This window comes from Myxine glutinosa, chromosome 10, assembly GCF_964187855.1.
Source record: "Myxine glutinosa chromosome 10, kmMyxGlut1.1, whole genome shotgun sequence".
Taxonomy (NCBI): Eukaryota; Metazoa; Chordata; class Myxini; order Myxiniformes; family Myxinidae; genus Myxine; species Myxine glutinosa.
The window spans coordinates 119,222,864-119,243,471 of record NC_136270.1 but is presented as its reverse complement, the minus strand read 5'-3'; the positions used below and the strand labels follow the sequence as shown (position 1 = coordinate 119,243,471).

At 46.3% G+C, this 20,608-nt stretch overlaps 1 protein-coding gene across 2 annotated transcripts in view; it reads left to right on the top strand.

Moving 5' to 3' along the window:
- Positions 1–19,351, top strand: part of LOC137433824 (uncharacterized) — a 40,631-nt gene extending 21,280 nt beyond the window's left edge. For both annotated transcript variants that reach the window (XM_078786027.1, XM_068126206.2), the window contains 2 exons: positions 15,779–15,855; positions 17,070–19,351. In XM_078786027.1, the coding sequence (XP_078642153.1) occupies positions 15,779–15,855; positions 17,070–17,152 (160 nt within the window). In that variant the 3' untranslated portion in view covers positions 17,153–19,351. The remainder of the gene's footprint in view (positions 1–15,778; positions 15,856–17,069) is intronic.
- The last annotated feature ends 1,257 nt before the right edge of the window (positions 19,352–20,608 follow it).

Below are 20,608 nucleotides of genomic sequence, written 5' to 3'. Positions count from 1 at the left end.
GCACAGGTGTGCAAGTACAGGTGTGTGGAATATATGGAGCAGAGAATGAGTGGTGTGGAGAGAGTTGGAGTAAGTGGTACGGAGTGGTGTGCATGGTGCGAAGGTGTGGATGGGGGAAGAGTGGACCCCTTTCACGAGTACCCGGGGCGGGTAGTGTAAGTGTTAGGTAGAGGGTATAGGTAAATTGTGGTTGGATATTGGCATCTGTGGTGCGGGTGACAGAATGGTATTTGGATGGGTGCATTAGTGTTGTGGAAATGGCTGGGCGTGTAGCCTGTTAGTGTGTGTAGTTGGTTGGGCACTCCACCACTGTGAGGATGTCGGCCAGGTGAGGCCGCAGGTGGGCTCTGGGAGCCGTTAGTGTCAGTGGGGCCCGAGGATCCGGAGGACGGACCCGGGTAGCCCAGTGCCAGAGAGGGCACCGAGTGGGGAGAGCGCCAGAGGGCCTTCCCCAGGTAGTTAGGTTAGGGTAAGGAGCAGGTAAGCTCGGGTGGCAACTACAGTGGTGGAGGTGTGCAGGTGGGTAGACCTGCTGGGAGAGCTACACGTCGCGGCCCAGAAATTGTGCGAGGGCACCGGGAGATGAATCGGGGGAGTGAGACCCCAAATTGAAAAGCACCACAGTTTGGTCAATGGGAATTGGTTTTTAGAACCCATAGTGTAAGAGGGCCAATGGTTTGGCAGGAGAAAGACCCCGGGTAATGTAAAGTTGTTAAAGTCATTTAGGAAATAGTTAGGATTGATGAACCTGTCGCACCATACGCAGCCACTTACCTGTGGTGATGATGACTCCACACCTGTGTTTCTTTGTTCTGTGTGCAGGAAATGAGAATTGCTGTGTGGATTGGTGAGACGCATCACGACGTGGATGAGACATTGGGGTGATTCCATCTCTCCCTCCTTAGGAGGGACTGATGATGAATTGGTGATGGCAAATTTTGATGTTGAGTTGGAGATGGCAAATTTGATTGGTTAGGAGGGAGAGAAGACGAATTTGGTTTATGGGAGGAACGGGGAAGACAGTAGGGACGTTTGTTGATTTGTAAAGTAGATGTTTATGGGTAGTGTTGTGTTTTGTGGATACAGTAAGGGGTAAGGGAGGGGCAATGTAGGTTACCTGGTGGGGGGGGGGGGCGTACGGTAGGAACGTACCTGTCTCACCTGGTTCCCATGTGCCCCCAGTGTGCATCATCTTGTATTGCGTGCACTTTTGCGCCCTTACCACCTTACTCACTTGTCCTCTTCTTTTGTCTCCCACCTCCGAGGATCTGGCTTTGGGGCAGAGAGAGAGGAGAGAGAGGTGCTGGCTCCGCAGTTGTGGGCCTGTACTTTCGCTGCTTGCTGCCTGGATCGATACACCATATGGACCGCAATGTTTGTGGCCGCCCACCATGGACCGCAGTTCTTTTGCGGGCAAGCACCACCCGTTGATGGACCTATGGGTCAACATGGCACCTATGCCATACAGGTGAACCACTAATAGTTGGCCCCCTGACACCACAATACAGAAATGGACGCGGTTGGCGCCTTTCTTTATTTTTAAAGAAGCAAGAAGGCCAAGTGTACCACATGAAGGCAAGACCAGCGGCAGAACATCGGCCGGCTGCGACACCACCGGTGATTGTTGAACACTTTATTGGTGCACCGGATGGTGCTGACTGTACATGATGGGGTGGTGCTTTTGGTGCTTGGAAGGGGTGCTCTGCACATTATTAAAGGCCGTAGGGCCACAGAGCACTCGTGGGTTGGTGTATCGATGCTGGCATGCGTGCTCTCTCTATGCATAACATCTGCATGTGTTCCTCCAAAAACAGGTCCTGGATCGTAGTGTAAATATCAGTGTAGTCTTGTGTAAATAATGCTCCCTACCGGCTGTATGTTTAGTTTGAGGATTCTTTCCGCGATTCGGTTATCCTGTGGGTGTGTTTCTGTGAGGAGAAGGGTGCAACGTCGCAGGGGGACATATTTACTCATTTGTGAACATCTGTAAAACTGTCGCACTCAGGGTAGAGTTAATAGTAGAGGGAACTACATCTGAGTGCCACACTAAAGTAGGTAAAAAGTTATCGGGTCGGGACGCCCCGAGGTAGAGAAGGATGCAATGTTGCGGATATGGGATTTGGCCTCCATCCATATCCGCTTGTAAATATTCCCCTATTTCCCCAATACTCCCCAACTATCCCCAATCCCCCATTCCCTAGTCCCATTGTCTGTAAACAACACTCTGTAGCCCCGACCTTCCCCTTTTTCCCCCATTAAATGTCGTACCCAGGTTCACCGCATCTCACGTAGACAACTATAGGACATCTTGCTAGTTATTCTTAGTCTATGTCAGTTAAGGACTCGTTTCCATTAATTCTGACTCTTCGTTGCACCAGAATGTGATTGTATGGCACCAGTAGTAAGTTTAGGACCTCCCAATACCTCCCCGCATCTCTTCCTCATGAAACAACAACACCACAACAACAACAGCGGCGCGGGGAGTGCGCGTCCTCACTCCGGCTTGGTTAGCCGCCATTGACCATGTGCTCCGACGGGGTTACCACTCAGGGGCTCACTGTCAGCTCCTCGTCAAGGGCGGAGCCCGGTAACCCCCCGCACCCAATAAGAAGCGGCGGACCGATTCCATCTGGGGCGGAGCTAACGAGCCGAGGGCGTGTCACTCCCCGCTGGATATGCGCAGGAAGACGGAGGTGACGTCAGATGCGGCTCAGCTACGAAGAAGAAAGGACGCCACCTCCGAGCGCTGAGAGATACCTCCCGCATCTCTGGACCGGACCGGGTCGATTCTGCCCCTGAGCCAAGGTGCACCTTGAGCCATCGACTACCTGCCCCTCCTTGCCATCAATCCCTGTGTGAGTCAGTCTTGTCCCGTTTGTCTGTGGTCTGTCGGGGCTAAGATAAGACCGTGTTTAAGTGCCCACCTTTCTGTGCTGTACCTCTTGTGCCGTGTAATCTAAACGTTCTGCATAACAAATATTATATCCTCCTCCGGAGGTCTTGAGAACTGTACCCCTGGTGTCGTGTCATTTAACCCAGCCGTTGTGTCCTTTCCTTCATTGATCTAGCGTAGCGCGATTCGGCCAACGTTCGAGTATAATCGGGTAACTTGTGCGAACACGGCGGCCATTCCGCTCGGCCCATCATAACATCTAAGTCGTGTCCGTAACAATAACCTAACCCACCCGGGCTAGTTTTCACTGCCATACACCCCATAAACTATAGCGCATTTGCCCCACCTGTGAGGGATGGTGGATTTGCCATCCCACCACATCGGGGGTCTCTCACTATAAATTTTGCTCGTCCAAATTCCAACCAATTCAAAAATTTTCCATTTACTGCCAATTCTACCCACTATTATAAATTTCGTATCAAATCACGATCACTATCACTATCACCCGTCTACTTATTACATCCTCTCGGTGCGCCAATTCCCTTTTAAAGCTCGGCTTCGTACAGCCGAGCAATGAATACGGGTTGTTTTGTGCCAGCGGCTGGATACGTCCCGCATTCGTGGCAGGGACGGGGGCTTACCCGGGCCGAGATCCCACGCACCACCTCGGCGTGGAGCCATCCAATGTCCCGATCTCGACCTGCCGGCACGTCTCAATAGAAAGTGGTCGCCATGACGACCCTTCCTATCGGGCTGCCCGCTCCGCCTAGTGGAGCCCGGACGCGGCCGTTCCAAGCGAGGCCCAGCGTGGATCGCGCACGGCGGTCCTTTCGAACCCGCCGTGGCTCGGATCCCCGCTGGTTCTCGCGGCACGCGAAGCCCGGCACGCACCGAGGGCCCGATTCGGCTATAAGTCGCTCTAACCGCTAATTCGGTTACCGTCGATGCCTCACCTGGATGCTTACATGCATACGCTACCCCTTTCTTGCTCATACCTCCAGCTGTTTCCATACTCCTCGTCGTACCTCTTCTTACACACCTCGGTACACTCATTCCGCTCACCGACTTGGTCACACACCTGACCACCGAACACCTTGGCACACATTCGTCGCTCGCACACCTCACCAACACACCTCTTCGCGCCCCTTTCTCGGTCACCTCTTCTGTGACAATCACAGGTGCGCTCTTACTCGCACACCCAACCACGTGCCTCACTACCAATTCCAGCGTGCATTCCCACTCACGCTCTACCATTCCAGGTGTGCATCCTTCCATTCCAGGTGTACATCCTCGCTCACCTGTCACAACCAACTCACGCTCCTTGTCACTCTCACTACTCTCACCTCCACTCTCGGTCGCGCACTCACCCTTACTCTCGACAGCACACTCTTTCCTCATGCACCCGTCCGTTACACACCTTTCTCGCGCACACTCTCCCGTTACACCCTCTGTAACACTCACCACAGGCGTGCATTCTCCCTTACTCTTGACAGCATGCACTTTCCCCATACACCCGTCCGTTACACACCTTTCTCGCGCATCCTTTTGCGCACACTCTTTCGTTACTTCCTCCGTAACACTTACCACACCGCGCTTCCATGTACCCCCTCGCACACGCGCTACGACCGACTCACTCCTGACGGCACACTCACTCCTCGGCGTGCACTTTTTCCTCACACACCCCATGGTCGGACATTCTCGCACACCTCTTTTTTCGCACACCTGACCTGTCACACACTTCACCAACGGCCTTTCACGAACACCCGGATCCAAACCAATCCCCAAGCCGACTGAAGCTTTCCTCACATCATATACATTGCCACTCACCTCCTTACCTCGTCGTCGCACCTCCTCTGCCACCTGCAAACTTTTTATTTGGTTAGTGAGAACCTCATCGTGATTTGAGCACCGACCTTGTACCAATTCCATTACCTCCTCCTGGATTTCCCTTTTAGTTTCTGTCCGTCTCTTCTTAATTTCACTCACCTCTTCTTCCACTTCCTCTAATTTTTGTTTAACCTCTTTTATTTCTCGGTGCGTCTCCTCAAGTTCGTCCTCTAAGGCTACCGTGACCGTTTCTATGTGCGTCCTTACCTGCCGGTCCTTTGTCTCCATTATCTCTGTCACCTCGTCCACCCTCATTGTCAGTTCCTCACGTACCATCTGACATTGCCTCTGCGTCGCTATTAATTCGTTTTTAATTTCTTTTTGTGTCGCCTTTAACCCTCCTAGTACCGCAGTGTTCTTTTGAACCTGCTCCACTAGTTCTTTTTGTCCCTCCGTCAGCTGGTCCACCTCCTCCGTCAGATCTTCTATTCCCCCTTGTAACTTTGCCGTATTATTTCTCACCTCTTTCTCCATACGCTTCTCACCTCGCTTTACCTCCTCGCGTAGCCCCGAAACCTCCTCACTCACACCTCGTCGTATCTCCTCCATCTCCCTTGTAGATGCCACCCTCATCTGTCCCAATTCATCCCTCTGAGCATCCAGTTTACTTTCTAACCCGATTTGCACCTCCTCTATCTGGTTCCCCATTCGTTTGATTTCCCGGGCAGATTGTTCCCCTATTTCCCGCAATTTGTCCTCCATCCTATTTTCTAACCCCATTAACCCATTTTTCACCTCTTTTATCCCGTTGTCTATCCCCTCAAAATTATTGTCTAACCCCTCACCGGTACCCCTCGCTTCGTCCCTCATTACCCCCATTTGGCCCTCCAATCGCTCACTATCAGCCCTCATTCCCACAATTTGGTTTCCCAACCGCTCACCCATTTCTCTTTGCTCTCGGGTGGACTTATCATTTTGGGCATCCATTTTTGCCATCATTTGAATCATAAAGACTCGCATGTACTCTGGCATCTCTGGCTCGGCTGCCGCGACCACGGGCGCAGCGCAATTTGGTGCCGCTACACCCACGTGCGCGAGGACGCCATCTTGTGCGTCTGATACTCCCTCAACCGCCTCCTCATTGCTCCCCTCCATTTGATCCTGGGTTACTCCTAACCCCTCTATCTCTCCCACCGGCATCCCGTCGCCTTGACCAGCCATGGCGCGATTTCAAAATTCGGGTTTTGCTTTAAAACAAATTTCGGCAGCTCGTAATTTTGACCAAATTTTTTTTTCTCTATTCGTTTTAAAAATTTGGTTCGGGCCTCGAATCCCACTCCCAGACACCAATTGTTACTGATCGCGGTTTAGATGTTATGATGACCGAGCGGTGGTGTATTACCGCGACCTAACAGGATCCCCGACTCACCCGATTCATCTCCCAAACGTTGGCCGGATCGCACTGCAGCTAGTCAATAGGGAAAAGACGAAAACGACGCAATGCAAAGAGGAAAAGGAATAAAACGAGAAGACGTACAGACGAGTAATGGGATTTATTATTTACACAAGCAAAACGGAGCAATCAAGGTTTATTTACAACACATAAGACGCAGGTGACACAGTGCAAATACTAGCTTATAGTTATACAGACTTAACTTATTCCCAGGACAGAACAAACAAAGACACTGACTCACGCGGGGAATGACAGGAATGGCAGGAGGTGGATGGCTGGAGGTGAACGCTTGGTGGAGCCAACGCGGAGCTTGGTGGAGCTTTGGTGGAGGTGAACGCTTGGTGGAGCCAACGCGGAGCTTGGTGGAGCCTTGGTGGAGGTGAACGCTTGGTGGAGCCAACGCGGAGCTTGGTGGAGGTGAACGCTTGGTGGAGCCAACGCGGAGCTTGGGGGGTTGGTGTGACGGGTTCTCTCTCCTTCCCTCACAAGCTTCAGGACTCTTTCTCTCTCTTTCTTAGTCCCACCCAGTCCAACAACTTCCTCTCTTGCTTAGTCCAACTCAAGGCCTTCCTGTCTTCTGATCTCCTCCCTCCTCGACTCCTCACCGCAACCAACGCAACCACTGACCGCCACCACCGACTCCTCACCGCAACCAACTGACCACCGACTCCACTGACTGACTCTTCACGACTCTCTCTTGACGACCAACTCTTTGTGACCAACTCAAAGTGCATCTCCTCTGGGAACACCCCCGCCGTGGGTTATATAGGCCCCGCCCCTTAACCTTTGCGAACCTCCCCCAAACGTTTTCTCCCCGCCCTCTCAAGCCAAACCCCTTGTTCATGGTTGGTCGAGTGGGGCTGGCTCACTCCTCCCCTCTCTGACGAGGTGGGGACCCGCCTTCCTTCCCCCAACCCTGCCTCGTGGTCAATGGCGGATGAAGGGAAAACCGCCCAACATGCAGTTGGCAATGCGAATTGCAATTGACGGAAAGGGGGGAATGGAAGTGTTGGGAGTGGGAATGAAGGGAATCTATCTCTTTCACTGGTGCAATGGAGTACTTCAATTAATGGGAGACACAGCCTTACCCTAGAACACAGAATAAGAGATAACTATCAACAGGGGTATTCTATTACTTGGCTGATGTGTATGCTTGTGGACTAATTATGGGATGCCCTTTCACCTTTACACAGCTCCGGAGGTAGGGGGGCGCAGAATAAACAATAATAATAATAGTACAGCACACAATCAAAAAATATACAGTCCTCATCTCCGCAACAATATGTTTTGTGTGTCTGACGTTTTGTGTGATAAATGTTAGCTCTTACATGAGCCTCGATCCTGTATACAACAAAAAAAAAAAAGTGATTTTTTTTTTTGCAAGTTTAATCAATCACTAGGGGAGTCTATAAGAGACTTGGTCTCCTTTTGTTATTGGACTTATGAGGTTTACTCTCCATGAAATGGAGAGGAAACCTATTATTACTGCTAGATTTTTTCTTATTAATCTTCCGCCCTATTTTGCACCTCCGAAAACTTCATAATTAATGTTCTCATCAACCGCTGGTCGGATTGACAGGAAATTTTCATCAAATGATCATCTCGGCTCCGATAATTTTTTAATGCTAATTATGACGTCATAGGTCACGTGGTATGTGCGCCATCTTGTAATACAAATTCAACTTTTCCCCTCTGTATCTCCGAAACGCCTCAATGGAAAAATTTGAGGAATGGCTCATTCTAAAGAACTCTTCAATGGGAACAAAAGACATGTGTATCGAGTATATTTAAAATGCTAACGTTAAGAGGTTAGAATTCGTCAAACAAAAAATTTTCTCCCCCGAAAATGGGATTTTTTTCCCAGATGCTTAGTTTAAAAAAAACTCATGATGCAAAAATTTTCGAAGTCATACGTCACATGGTTCGGCCGCCATCTTGTTTTCCGTGAAAAAACACAAAAACCCCTTTTTCTCCAATGGCTGAATGGATCGACACATGGTTTCATGCATATTCGGCATGCATATTCGCATACCCATGACGAACAAAAAAGTCGGAGCACGACGTCATCGGACACATGGTTTCAGAGTTATGACGTTTTAAAGCTCAAACTAGAAATGGAATCGCCTCCATAATTTGTGGAGATATCGAGTGGAATCTTTACACAAATGTTCCGCATGGGGGTATGTTTCAACGTTACTTGAGCCATTTTGATATGTCACATGGTTTGGCCGCAATAAATAATGGAAGTTAAATTTTAAAAAGCTTGTAACTCTTGAACCACTGCATGGATCGACTTGAATTGTTAATGCAATGTAGCTCTCATCAGGCAGAACAAGGGTGCAAAATTTCAAGATGATTGGATGTAAGGTCTCGAAGCTATAAGTCTTTATTGTTGAAAGAAGAAGAAACGCTCCATTTTGTCCTACCAGGCCATGTCTCCCAGTGCTATTGCCATTTTAAGTTTTAATTTCCTTTAAAAAACATTTTCTCTGCAATAATTGGACCGATTGAGATCAAATTTTCGCCATAGGAGGGACTCTGTCTGTAGAATATTTTAATGGTAATTATGACGTCACAGGTCACGTGGTTCGGCCGCCAAATTGTTTTCCGTGAAAACACGAAAACCCCTTTTTCTCTGCAACGGCTGAACAGATCGAGGCCAAACTTTGCAGGCAGAATCGCATACCCATGATGAACAAAAAAGTCAGCGAGCATGACGTCATGCGTCACATGGTTTCAGAGTTATGACGTTTTTAAGCATAAACCTTCAAAACCTAGCTCCTCCCTCATTTTTGATCCAATCGAGGAGAAACTTCACATATCTGTTCAGCATGTCAGTCTACTAAAATGTCATTTTAAAATTTGCGATAGGTCACGTGGTTTGGCAGATATCGTTAATTAAACGAAATGTTTTTTTTTAAATGGATATCTCTTGAATCCCTTTATTTATCGACGTGAAACTTCATACTGTAGTAGAAGTCATGAAGAGTAACAAGTGTGCAAAATTTCAAGATGATTGGATGTACGGTCTGGAAACTAGAAGTTGTTATTGCCTGAAGAAGAAGAACCACAACACTTTTTTTTTGACCAGGCCATGTGACATAACCACCTCACGAGCTAAGGGTAGCTCGAAATTAAATTGTCTTCGGATTTGGCAGTCGCTGGAGGGTGTTAACATTCGAATGCAACAAATCTGGGCAAATTCTGATGAATTTTCGTAAAACTACACGATATTGTCATTTACATTGGAAAATAACATTGTAAAACTCTCCGCCGCCTCGGCTTATTTCTCGCTCTGAAGTTCATCCTGTCTTCAATTTTAAGGAGAAAGAGAGGTATCTGCAAGCAATGGTGACCTTTATTTGGTGTAAAATCCGATTTAAAATGACGAAGTTATTCAAAATCTAACATTTTAAATGGATCGCATTTCCAAAGTGAATCTTCCACAGGTAAAATATCCACACGTGCAGGCACACCTTACGGCGTCAAATTGGCTCCGATTTCAAATCGGATTTTGATGGTCGTATTGCCTCGAATGAGTTAACAAAATACCACAACAAATTTGGTGACAATCATGAAAAATTTGACCAAGTTCGATCGATGCGATACTTTGTTCTTACGCTGACATACGGCACGGGCCACGGATGACGTCATGCCACGGCATGACGTTCTTCGAAGGGTGGCAGATATCGTTAATTAAACGAAAATATTTTTTTAAATGAATGGGGTGGGGGGGATGTGTGTGTGTTTGTGTGGAGGGCTGTGCGTGTGGGGGGAGGGGTGTGGGGGTGTTTGTGTGTGGGTGTGGGTGTATATGTATGTGTGTGTGTCTGTGTGGATGTGTGCGTGTGTGGATGTGTGCGTGTGTGGATGTCTGTGTGTGTGTGTGTGTGGGGGGGGGGGGGCGGGGGGGGATATGTGTGTGTGGGGGGGGGGGGTTGGGGTGTGCGTGTGTGTGTGTGTGTGTGTGTGTGTGTGTGTGTGTGTGTGTGTGTGTGTGTGTGTGTGTGTGTGTGTGTGTCGAGGTGGGGGTGTGTGTGTGTGTGTGTGTACATGTGGAGGGGTGTGCATGTGGGGGGAGGGGTGTGGGGGTGTTTGTGTGTGTGCATGTGTGTTAGGGTTGGGGGGGTGGGGGGATGTGTGCGTGTGTTTGTGTTAGGGGTGGGGGGATGTGTGTGTGTGTGTGTGTGTGTGTGTGTGTGTGTGTGTGTGTGTGTGTGTGTGTGTGTGTGTGTGTGTGTGTGTGTGTGTGTGTGTGTGTGTGTGTGTGTGTGTGTGTGTGTGTGTGTGTGTGTGTGTTGGGGGTGGGGGGATGTATGCGTGTGTTTGTGTGTGTGTTAGGGTAGGGGGATGTGTGTGTGTGTTGGGGGTTGGGGGGATGTGCGCATGTGTTTGTGTGTGTGTATGTGGGTGGGGGGTAGGGGGAATGTGTGTGTGTGGGGGGGGGGGGTGTGGGGTTGTGTGTCGGGGGATGTGTGTGGGGGATGTGTCTTGGGGGGTGGGGGGAGGGGGATGTGTGTGTGTGTGTGTGTGTGTGTGTGTGTGTGTGTGTGTGTGTGTGTGTGTGTGTGTGTGTGTGTGTGTGTGTGTGTGTGTGTGTGTGTGTGTGTGTGTGTGTGTGTGTGTGTGTGTAGGGGGGATGTGTGTGTAGGGGGGATGTGTGTGTAGGGGGGATGTGTGTGTAGGGGGGATGTGTGTGTAGGGGGGATGTGTGTGTAGGGGGGATGTGTGTGTAGGGGGGATGTGTGTGTAGGGGGGGATGTGTGTGTGTAGAGGGGATGTGTGTGTGTGTAGGGGGGATGTGTGTGTAGGGGGGATGTGTCTGTGTTGGGGGAGGGATGTGTGTGTGTGTGGGGGGGGGGAGGGATGTGTGTGTGGGGGGGGAGGGATGTGTGTGTGTGTGTGTGTGTGTGTGTGTGTGTGTGTGTGTGTGGGGGGGGGGAGGGATGTGTGTGTGTGTGTGTGTGTGTGTGTGTGTGTGTGTGTGTGTGTGTGTGTGTGTGGGGGGGGGGGAGGGATGTGTGTGTGTGTGTTTGGAGGGGTGTGCGTGTGGGGGTAGGGGTGTGTGTGTGTGGGAGAGGGTAGGGGTGTGTGTGTGTGTGTGTGTGTGTGTGTGTGTGTGTGTGTGTGTGTGTGTGTCGGGGTTGTGTCAAAGCATGTCCAATGAAAGTGGGGTTGTATCAAAAGTGGGGTTGTATCAAAAGTGGGGTTGTATCAAAAGTGGGTGCGAGTAAACCGGTCATCACTGCCAGCAGTTTTAAAGTGGCAGTTCTAGTTGTTATTATTCTTTCTGCCAAATTTTGGGGAAGCTGCAGCGTTATAGGAAAGAGCTGTTGCTCCGATCAACGATCAAGTTGAAACTTTCCAGGAATGTTGGGGCCAATGGGAATTGATGGCATCTTTTTTCCAAATTTTTATTTTGCAATCGCCATGGCAACTAGCTTGGATTTAAACGAAAACTTTAAAAATCTTCTTCTCTGAAACCGCAAATGCTATCGATTTGATTATTTTCATGTTATGATCGACTACCCATGGTGCAAAAAAGTTGTGTAAGATGACGTCATTGGTGAAGCAGTTTGGCAGCAACGTTGAGGTAAAAAAAAAAAAAAATATCCGATTAGTAAAAAAAACTTTTTGTGGCATCTACGCATCGATACGAAGTTGAATATGGGGGGAAAAAAATATTGATCGGTCACATGGTGTGGCAATGAAAAATAAAACAAAATTGATCAAAATTGATGATGTCATAGGTCACGTGACGAGGCGGCTCTATTGGATTTCATGAAAACCCTTAAAATGCATCTCTGCCTTAATTTTTCTATCGATCGAGTTGAAACTTTGACCACTTATAGTATTCCACTTGACTTGATGTATATCCTCTGGATGACGTCATAGGTCATGTGGCATTGCGGCCATATTGGATTTCATGAAAAACTTCTAAAATGCACCTCCTCCTTCATTTTTCGGATCAATTCAGTTCAAACTTTGCATAATTGGGTCCGAGCTGCCGTTGTCAAGGACGTTGTTGCACACTTGTCCAATCAGAATGAGGTGTCTTGGTCCCCGGGGCATCACTGCTCGCCGTTTTGATTTCTTCTTGTTTCCATACTTTTCACAGTAACATCCCTACATCCTTTTTCATTTAAAAAAAAAAAAAAAAAGAGTTTTTATTACTTGTTGAAAAGCTTTCCAACGACCTCAAAGTAAATCGAAGGAAACTTACTGTGAATCATTCACTCGATTTTACGTCATTTCCTCCATCTGGCGGAAGTACCTTTAGGACGTCAGTCAGCGTTATCTTCATTCTTAACATACTCAGCATTAGGCCCACATAAGCTATCCTGGCAAATAATGAACAGCGATTGACATTGGACTTAGTTCATTGTTGGCCACATATCACACTCTGGTTGACCCACACTACTGTCCTATCGAGTTTAGTTACAATCGGTCCAGGCATAGCCGAGATATGACAATACATTCCCATGATGGTGTGGAAAGACAGATCCTTGCAGACACGCAGACAGACAGACAGAGCTGGTCATTGTAATACTTTGCTAACCCCTCCGGAAACGAGGTCTGAATCCATTATTCGCCTGAAGATCTGTCACCATATTATTACTTACTAGCAACGGTACACGCCCTATTGGCGGGGCTTCAATGAATGAATGAATAAATAAATGTAATGAATAAGGCCATGGCGTCGCGTTGGCAGCAGCGCCAATATGAAAATGTTTGCCAAGAACTTCAAAGAGAGAAAAGGAAGTTTTATCAGCAATGTCGTCTATCCTGAAGTTCTAAGCTGAAGAAGAGGTACAAATTCTTTCCATTTTTTTTCCTAAAGAAAAGCGTACAGTTGATATCACGATTGTGAAACACAATGGAATAATATTTACCGATATGAACAGTGATGTGGCTTTTATTGAAATTCTAGAAATACTGTTTCGATTTTGATGATTTGCTTGTGATATGATTTAACGGATGTTTATATAAATCGTTTAAATAATAATTTGTGCCTCCCAATTGAAGCTCTGCCCTCAGGGTGGGTACCGTTGCTAGTAATATATAATGGCGATACAACAAATTTTACCGCTTTGCTTTGAAGAACAGGAATGAAGGGGGAGGAGCGTGTTAATATGTCTGGTTGAAGGCTTTGGGCGGTGAGGGGGCTTGAAGCCAGATTTTAATCTTACAGCCGCCATGTTGGTGCTCGCCATCACTGCGATGCGAAGCGAAAGACGCCTCAGAGCTGTCACATTCACAATCGCTATATAGGATACGTGTACATGAAACTGATACGTGTTTCCTTCATTGTAAAAACTACCAAGTCAACAGTTAAAATGATTTTGAGCCGATATGTGTTATGGCCTTGGCAAGATCGATGGAGACAGCGATCTGTTAGCTTATACACCGCCCAAATAGCTACGTGGAATTCTCTCATATAGAGATTAAACTCACGTCATTTGAACTTTGGCCGAGGTCATTATTTACTTTTGATGATGTTTATATACGAATCAAAAAGAAGATAATTGGTTTTGGGTCGTCCTTTCCACATTTTTTTTTTTTTTTTTTTTTTTTTTTTTTTTGTATACTGAATCGAGGCTCGTGAAAGAGCTGACATTTACTTCACAAACAAATCAACCAGACAAACAAAATATATCAAAAGCGGGAGCGGAAGACAAGATGGGGAGAGAAGGGGAAGCACACAAACACAACATTTGAGAGCAGGGAGATGTGTGGAAGGGAGAGGGCTTGGGGGGGAGGAGGCATGGGATTGTGAGTCCCACGTGGGATTGGGATTGGGATCGTGGGATTGTGAGTTGGAGAGACGACCATGATGGCGGGGAGGGGGTTGGCATTCTCTCAAGCAGGGATTCAACCCATGTCCTTATAAAAGGGCTTTGTCCGAGGTCATTATTTTTAACTGTGTGTTTTCATTCGGCAGGTTGCGATCGGTGCAGCCGTTTGTGCGGTACCCGGGAAAATAACGTTATGCGGGAGTCCAAACCTGAAAATGCTGGAGACCAAAGCTGAAATTGGAAAAACAATATAGCCTATTTTACTCCAGGGGGTCCCAGGATTACCCACCCAACATTTCGTTGCGATTGGTTCAGCCGCTTTTGCGGTACCTTCGAACACGGACGGACAGACGGACATTTCGTGAATTATAGTAAGATTAGCCCTCCAATCGAAAGGGTCCCCCACATGAGGTTTGCAGGGGACCACCCACATACCCAGCGGAGGCTCTGGCCAGGCACTGCATCAGCGGCGCAGCCACACTCCCAGAAACGATACAACCAACAGCCACGAGCTACATTTTAAACCAGAACAGAACTTAGTGGAGCGCATACCTCCACCAGGCTGAACAGTTTGTGTTGTATCCACCGATAGGCCGGATCTGGATTCGGACCTGAACCAACATCGAATCGGCTGTGTCAGTCGGCTGTGTCGGCTGTGGAAGTCCTGTATCGGCTGTATCGGCTGTATCGGCTGTGTCGGAAGTCCTAGCTGTGTCAGTGTTTTTTTTTTTGTTTTTTTTACCTCTTCCGATATATGGTGTCGATATGTCGGTGTGGTGTGCACACGTGATGGTGTGATCTCTATGGTGGTGTGGTGTGCACAGGTGATGCTGTGATCTATATGGTGTCGATATGTCGGTGTGGTGTGCACAGGTGATGGTTTGATCCAGATGGTGTGTCGATGTGTCGTTGTGGTGTGCACACGTGATGGTGTGATCCACATGGTGTCGATATGTCGGTGTGGTGTGCACACGTGATGGTTTGATCCAGATGGTGTGTCGATGTGTCGTTGTGGTGTGCACACGTGATGGTGTGATCGACATGGTGTGTCGTTGTGGTGTGCATACGTGATAGTGTGATCCACATGGTGTGTCGTTGTGGTGTGCACACGTGATGGTGTGATCCACATGGTGTAGATTTCCGACGGGACTCGAACCCAAAATGAGTGGTGCTTCGTAATGAGTTGTGAATCGCAGGCAAGACCTGTCTGGGTGTCTGTCCCAAGACCTGTCTGGGTGTCTGTCCCAAGACCTATCTGGGTGTCTGTCCCAAGACCTATCTGGGTGTCTGTCCCAAGACCTATCTGGGTGTCTGTCCCAAGACCTATCTGGGTGTCTGTCCCAAGACCTATCTGGGTGTCTGTCCCAAGACCTATCTGGGTGTCTGTCCCATCTGCGAGCAATAGTTGTACAATGAAGATCCCCCCCCCCCCCCCTTCCCATGCCTCCTCCTCCCAAGTCCTCTCCCTCCCACAGATCTCCGATCTCCCTGCTCTCAAATATTGTACTTGTGTGCTTCCCCCTCTCCCCATCTTGTCTCCCACTCCCTTTATGATGTCTCGTGTCCGTTTTTTTTGTCACTAATGTTAGCTCTTACACGAGCCTCGATCTTGTAAACCCCCCAAAAAAAAAAAATTGTAAGGACTGTGATTGGTCGAAAATCTGCTCTATGATTGGATTTAAAAAAATCTGCAGGTACAGTGATACCTGAGGTTGCCTTTATTGCTGTCCTACAAATAAAATAATGAATTATTTTATTTTCCTTTCCATGCACAAAGGTGTAATCTTCTTCATGTTCTTTTTTGTGCAGGCCGCCTTCAGAGGATGACGACAAGGAAGATGAATTAGAAGATAATTCAGGAGCTTTTCATGACTATTCTAACATTGGTAAGTACAAGGTTTTAATAGATAACCCTAAACCTGAGCTACATAAATTCAAAAGGGACAACCAATAGGAGAGACAACAACTGAACATGTCATTGAAGGCAAAACTACCTGTATGGCTACACGTGGAGATGATGTTGATGGACAGACATCACCACCCCCATAGTAGCGCCCTGTACTAAACTTGCTTCCTGTCTATTGACCCAGATTCACCTTCTCGCTTCCTGCGCTCTCAGCACAAACCTTTCTGTTGTACACAGAGTCAACCTCATGGACGAGCTAGAGCAATGAAGCTACAGAAGAAAAGGTAGAGAGGGATGGGGGAACAGCAACAGCAGAGTTGAAGGACAAAATAGAGGAAGATTTGGACAAACAATGGGTGTAGGGAGGAATGAGAAGAGTAGGGGAGTAACGAGGGGTGGGGGAAGATTTGAGGAGTAAGGGAGAAATGAGGGGTAGGGGAGGAATGAAGAGGTGGGGGAGAAATGAGGAGTCGGGGAGGATGGATGCATGGGGTGGACAAAATGGATAAAGAAGCAATAAAAAAAAAAAGTAAACATCTGGATCTTCACAATAAATTAATCAATTCTTCCCTGTCTCACACACTCCAACTTGTCCACCATGATTCAGCAAATCCGTCCACAACTTTTTGAGATATCGTGCTTTATATCGTTTTTCGCCCTATATCTCAATGGTGAAGAATCACTTTAAAAATTCTCATATCCGAATTTGAATCTTCACCAAAATATAATAAATTCGTCCTCGTCACACACCCAACCTTTCCACATTTTGAGATATCCTGCTCACAAACAAACAGACAGGGGTGAAAATATAACCTCCACCACCGGAGTAAATGTAAACGCGAGCTGCATGACACTTGCTCAAAAGAATAAAGGTGAATGTTGGTTAATATACAGGAATATATCAAAAGTTTCAATATGATGAAGGTCTTTATTGTTTTATTTGCTGGTGTTTTATTGTTTTTATTGCTAGAAGGTTGCTAGTGTTAAATATTTTTATGAAACTAGTTGCACAGGATCTCACAGTGCTCAAAATTGCTGTGTCATCATACTTTATTATTACAGGTGAAGGTAAATGAACATGGATTAGTAGAATCTTGCAGTTGTGAAGAATTCACCTATTTGATATGGTAATTCAGTTCTGTGTATGGACTCAGAGGCTTTCTGTTCGACTTTCATCCTCCCATTCCTGAATAGGCCCAAATCGTTGGAACCTTGTGCCCAAAAAGCCTCCCCGACTCCATCCTGTGCGGAGCATCGAGAAGTTGTACAAGACCTGACATCACGCCTCTGTGCTTCTCCGTGGGTTGTCTGTCCAATAAATGACACTTAATGGCCACATTATTATGTTATTATGTGGGATAGTCCCATGTCCTACGTGCATATGTATATTTATATAATTATCTGAATATATATGCTAAACATTCACATACGGACAAAGATAAATGAATTTACCTTGGAGGATTCAAGGCTAATGCAAATGCATTTACAGTAACTTAAGGTTGTGAGAATGCACTTTATATCTAAAAGTCTGGGAAGGACAGGTTTCAATTCCCATGTGGCCTGCTAAAAAAAATTTTTTTACATTTATTTAATAAATAGTTACTGCTAGTTACTGCTTAACACTGCAGTTAAGTGCATGGTCTATTGCTAAGACAAACTCAAACATTAGTCGTTACCTTACAAATTCCTAGTCAAATGAGCTCCAGTCAAATGTCAGACCGAACCAGGTGATTCTTGAAGGATAAATCTTGGACAAAATGACAAAAGGACTTTTTGTTTTTGTTTTGAAGGACAAAAAAATCCTCCCTGGGCTCACTCCACGTTATAAAGAAGATGGGATTAATTGGGGGCCATAAAAGTAATCTTATGCTCAACAACACCGTAATAATACTCCGAAACACACAAAACCTGTGAAATTTGATATGAACTTTAACCTGTTCCACGCTGTTAATTTTTTTTTTTAATGGTGTGGAATTATCTCAAAGGAAAACTTAAATTTGAATAAACCTCGGTTCCACAAAGTATTTCCCCCTCGGCTATCTACCTCGTCTTTTAATTACTAGTGCACCCACTTCCCACGAAGCGGCAGGAAAGGGTCATTTTATTATGCTCTGTGGGGTATATAGATTACAGTAGATCTACACACAGATCCATGTGTCTGTGGTGGATGCGAAAAGCATAGAATGCCTCAAGGATGTTGGGATTCCTCCAAATTATTTTCAGTTTTGTGTTACTGTTAAACAGCAGTGGCGACTGTTTCAAAAGGTAATCGTACGTATTTGTGGTTTATAATATTTTTGGTGTGCCCCAAGAACACGATAAGCTCATTTATACATGTTCAGATGGCGTTTTTCCAAGGAGGGAACCCCTTTGGGGAGGGGGGATATTATTCGTATTAATATTGTTTTGTAATACCATTAATATTATGCTGTTGTCATTGGTGGTGTTATTACTTTTGTTATTAAAAGCTACCTTGGAAAAATGCCATGATAAGCTATCTTAATACAGTTATACACCTCGACACGCAACCCCCTTGGCAGGGAAAACCCCCTTGGGGAGGGGGGCAAATGAAGTTGCTATAATCTCTATCATGTAACCCTTAGTCCCCCTGTCAAGTTGGGTTGCTATTGGATAAGTAGCGACCAAATGTATCACGGCCAAAAAAACAGACAGACACCAAATTGCATATTGTAGTATGATTACCCCATGCACCAAGCCAAAAAACAGGGTTAACTGCGAACTGAAATGCAAGGTTAACCGTGAACCAAAAAGCAGGGTTAAGCAATCGGTTCACTGTCTGTCTGTCTGTCTGCCTCTGTCTGTCTGGCAGTGAAACAAAATTGAAAATAATTCCAAACATGGAACTTGCTGTTTTTTGAGGATGTCATAAAGAACACAAACAACAGGCATGAAAAACTAATGTAATGTGTTAAATAAAGTGGTGTAATAGACACTGAATCAATGGCGGTAAACTTCTGGAATTATTTTTTGTCTACGACCGTTACAATCTTTTGAACACAAATAATTTATACCAGCAACGGTACCTGCCCTACGGGCGGAGCTTCAATTGGGAAGCCCAAATGAAAAGGCAAAATATCAGAAGGCTGTTTTTATTTTAAACGATTCATATAAACTTCCGTTGAATCATATCACACGCAAATCATCAAATCTAAACAGTACATGGCGCCCATTTTGAAAAAAGAGTGAATTCTGCAAAACGAAAGCGGCCGCTACACGTCTTTCTCAGTCGCACGTTTATGTGTGAAGAGTGCGCGCCGAATCTGTAACACAGAAGCGGCCGCTACACCTGTTTCTCAGTCGCTTTGCACACACTGCCATGTTACTTTGGAGCCGCACGTTTATATAGGAAGAGTTCGTCAGGAGTCGATCTACTCTCCTGGTATGTAGAATAAACAGTATTTGTAGAATTTCAACAAAAGCCACATCACTTTTTTTTTCTTTTTCTTTTTTCTTTTTTGTACACAGAATCGAGGCTCGTGAAAGAGCTAACATTTATCACCAAAAAAAAAATCAAACAGACAAACGAAATATATAAAAAGAGGGAGCGGTAGACAAGATGGGGAGAGAAGGGGAAGCACACAAACACAACATTTGAGAGCAGGGCACAACACTGTTCATATCGGTAAATATTATTTCATCGTGTTTGGAAAAATTGGAAAACTTGGAAAACTTGGAAAAACAATATAGCCTATTTTACTCCCAGGGGTCCCAGGAATACCCACCCAAAATATCGTTGTGATCGGTTGAGCCGTTTTTGCGGTACCTTCGATCAGACGGACAGACAGACATTTGGTGAATTATAGTAAGATACTTGAACAATGTAGAGCACAAATCGCCTTCTTGCCTCTTCCAAAAACTCCAGTTCTGCAGCACTTGGACGTGTTAAATAAGGTGGTGTATAAGACTATCGACTGCAGTAAACCCCCGATTTCTTTTTATACAACCTTTAAAATATTTATTTTATTTCAATTTAATTATATACTTGAACTCTGTATGGAGTAAGCGGTAAGGTATTCTATGAACTCTCTAGTTCAATCTCCAGTAGCATTTGTTATTGGGACTTGAGCTAAAGCATTTTTGGATACATTCTTCATGTTTGCACTATGAACCTTTGTACTTTTACATTGATGTTGATCGGCTTGTACATAATAAATCCGATGAAATGGATTCAATGTTTTTGCATCCTGGATTTCTATCGGTGTCGTATACAGTAGTTGTTAATAATGGGCTGGCAAGATGGCCACGTGGTGTGCACACTCGCCTCAGAGTTGACTCGCCTGGGTTAGAATCCCAACCGAGCGATAAACGGTCATTTTGGTGTGTGTGTGTGTGTGTGTGTGTGTGTGTGTGTGTGTGTGTGTGTGTGTGTGTGTGTGTGTGTGTGTGTGTCTAACGGGCCTTCAGTGTTTTTGGGGTCTTCGTGGTCTTTTGGTTCTTCATGGTCTTTTGGTTCTTCATGGTCTTTTAAGTTTTTTGGGTCCTCTGGGTCTTTAAGGTTTTTTGGGGGGGACTTCGGGATGTTTTGGGTCTTTTGGGTCCTCTGTGTTTTTAATGTTGAGTCTACGGTGTCTTAAATGGTCTTTAAAGGTTTGCAGGGTGTTTTGGGTCTTCAGGGTTTTTGGGGGTCTTCGGGATGTTCTGGGTCTTCTCGGGGTCTTTGGGGTCCTTTAAGGGTTTAAGGCCGAACGGGTGTTAGCAGTCTAAAGGGTTGA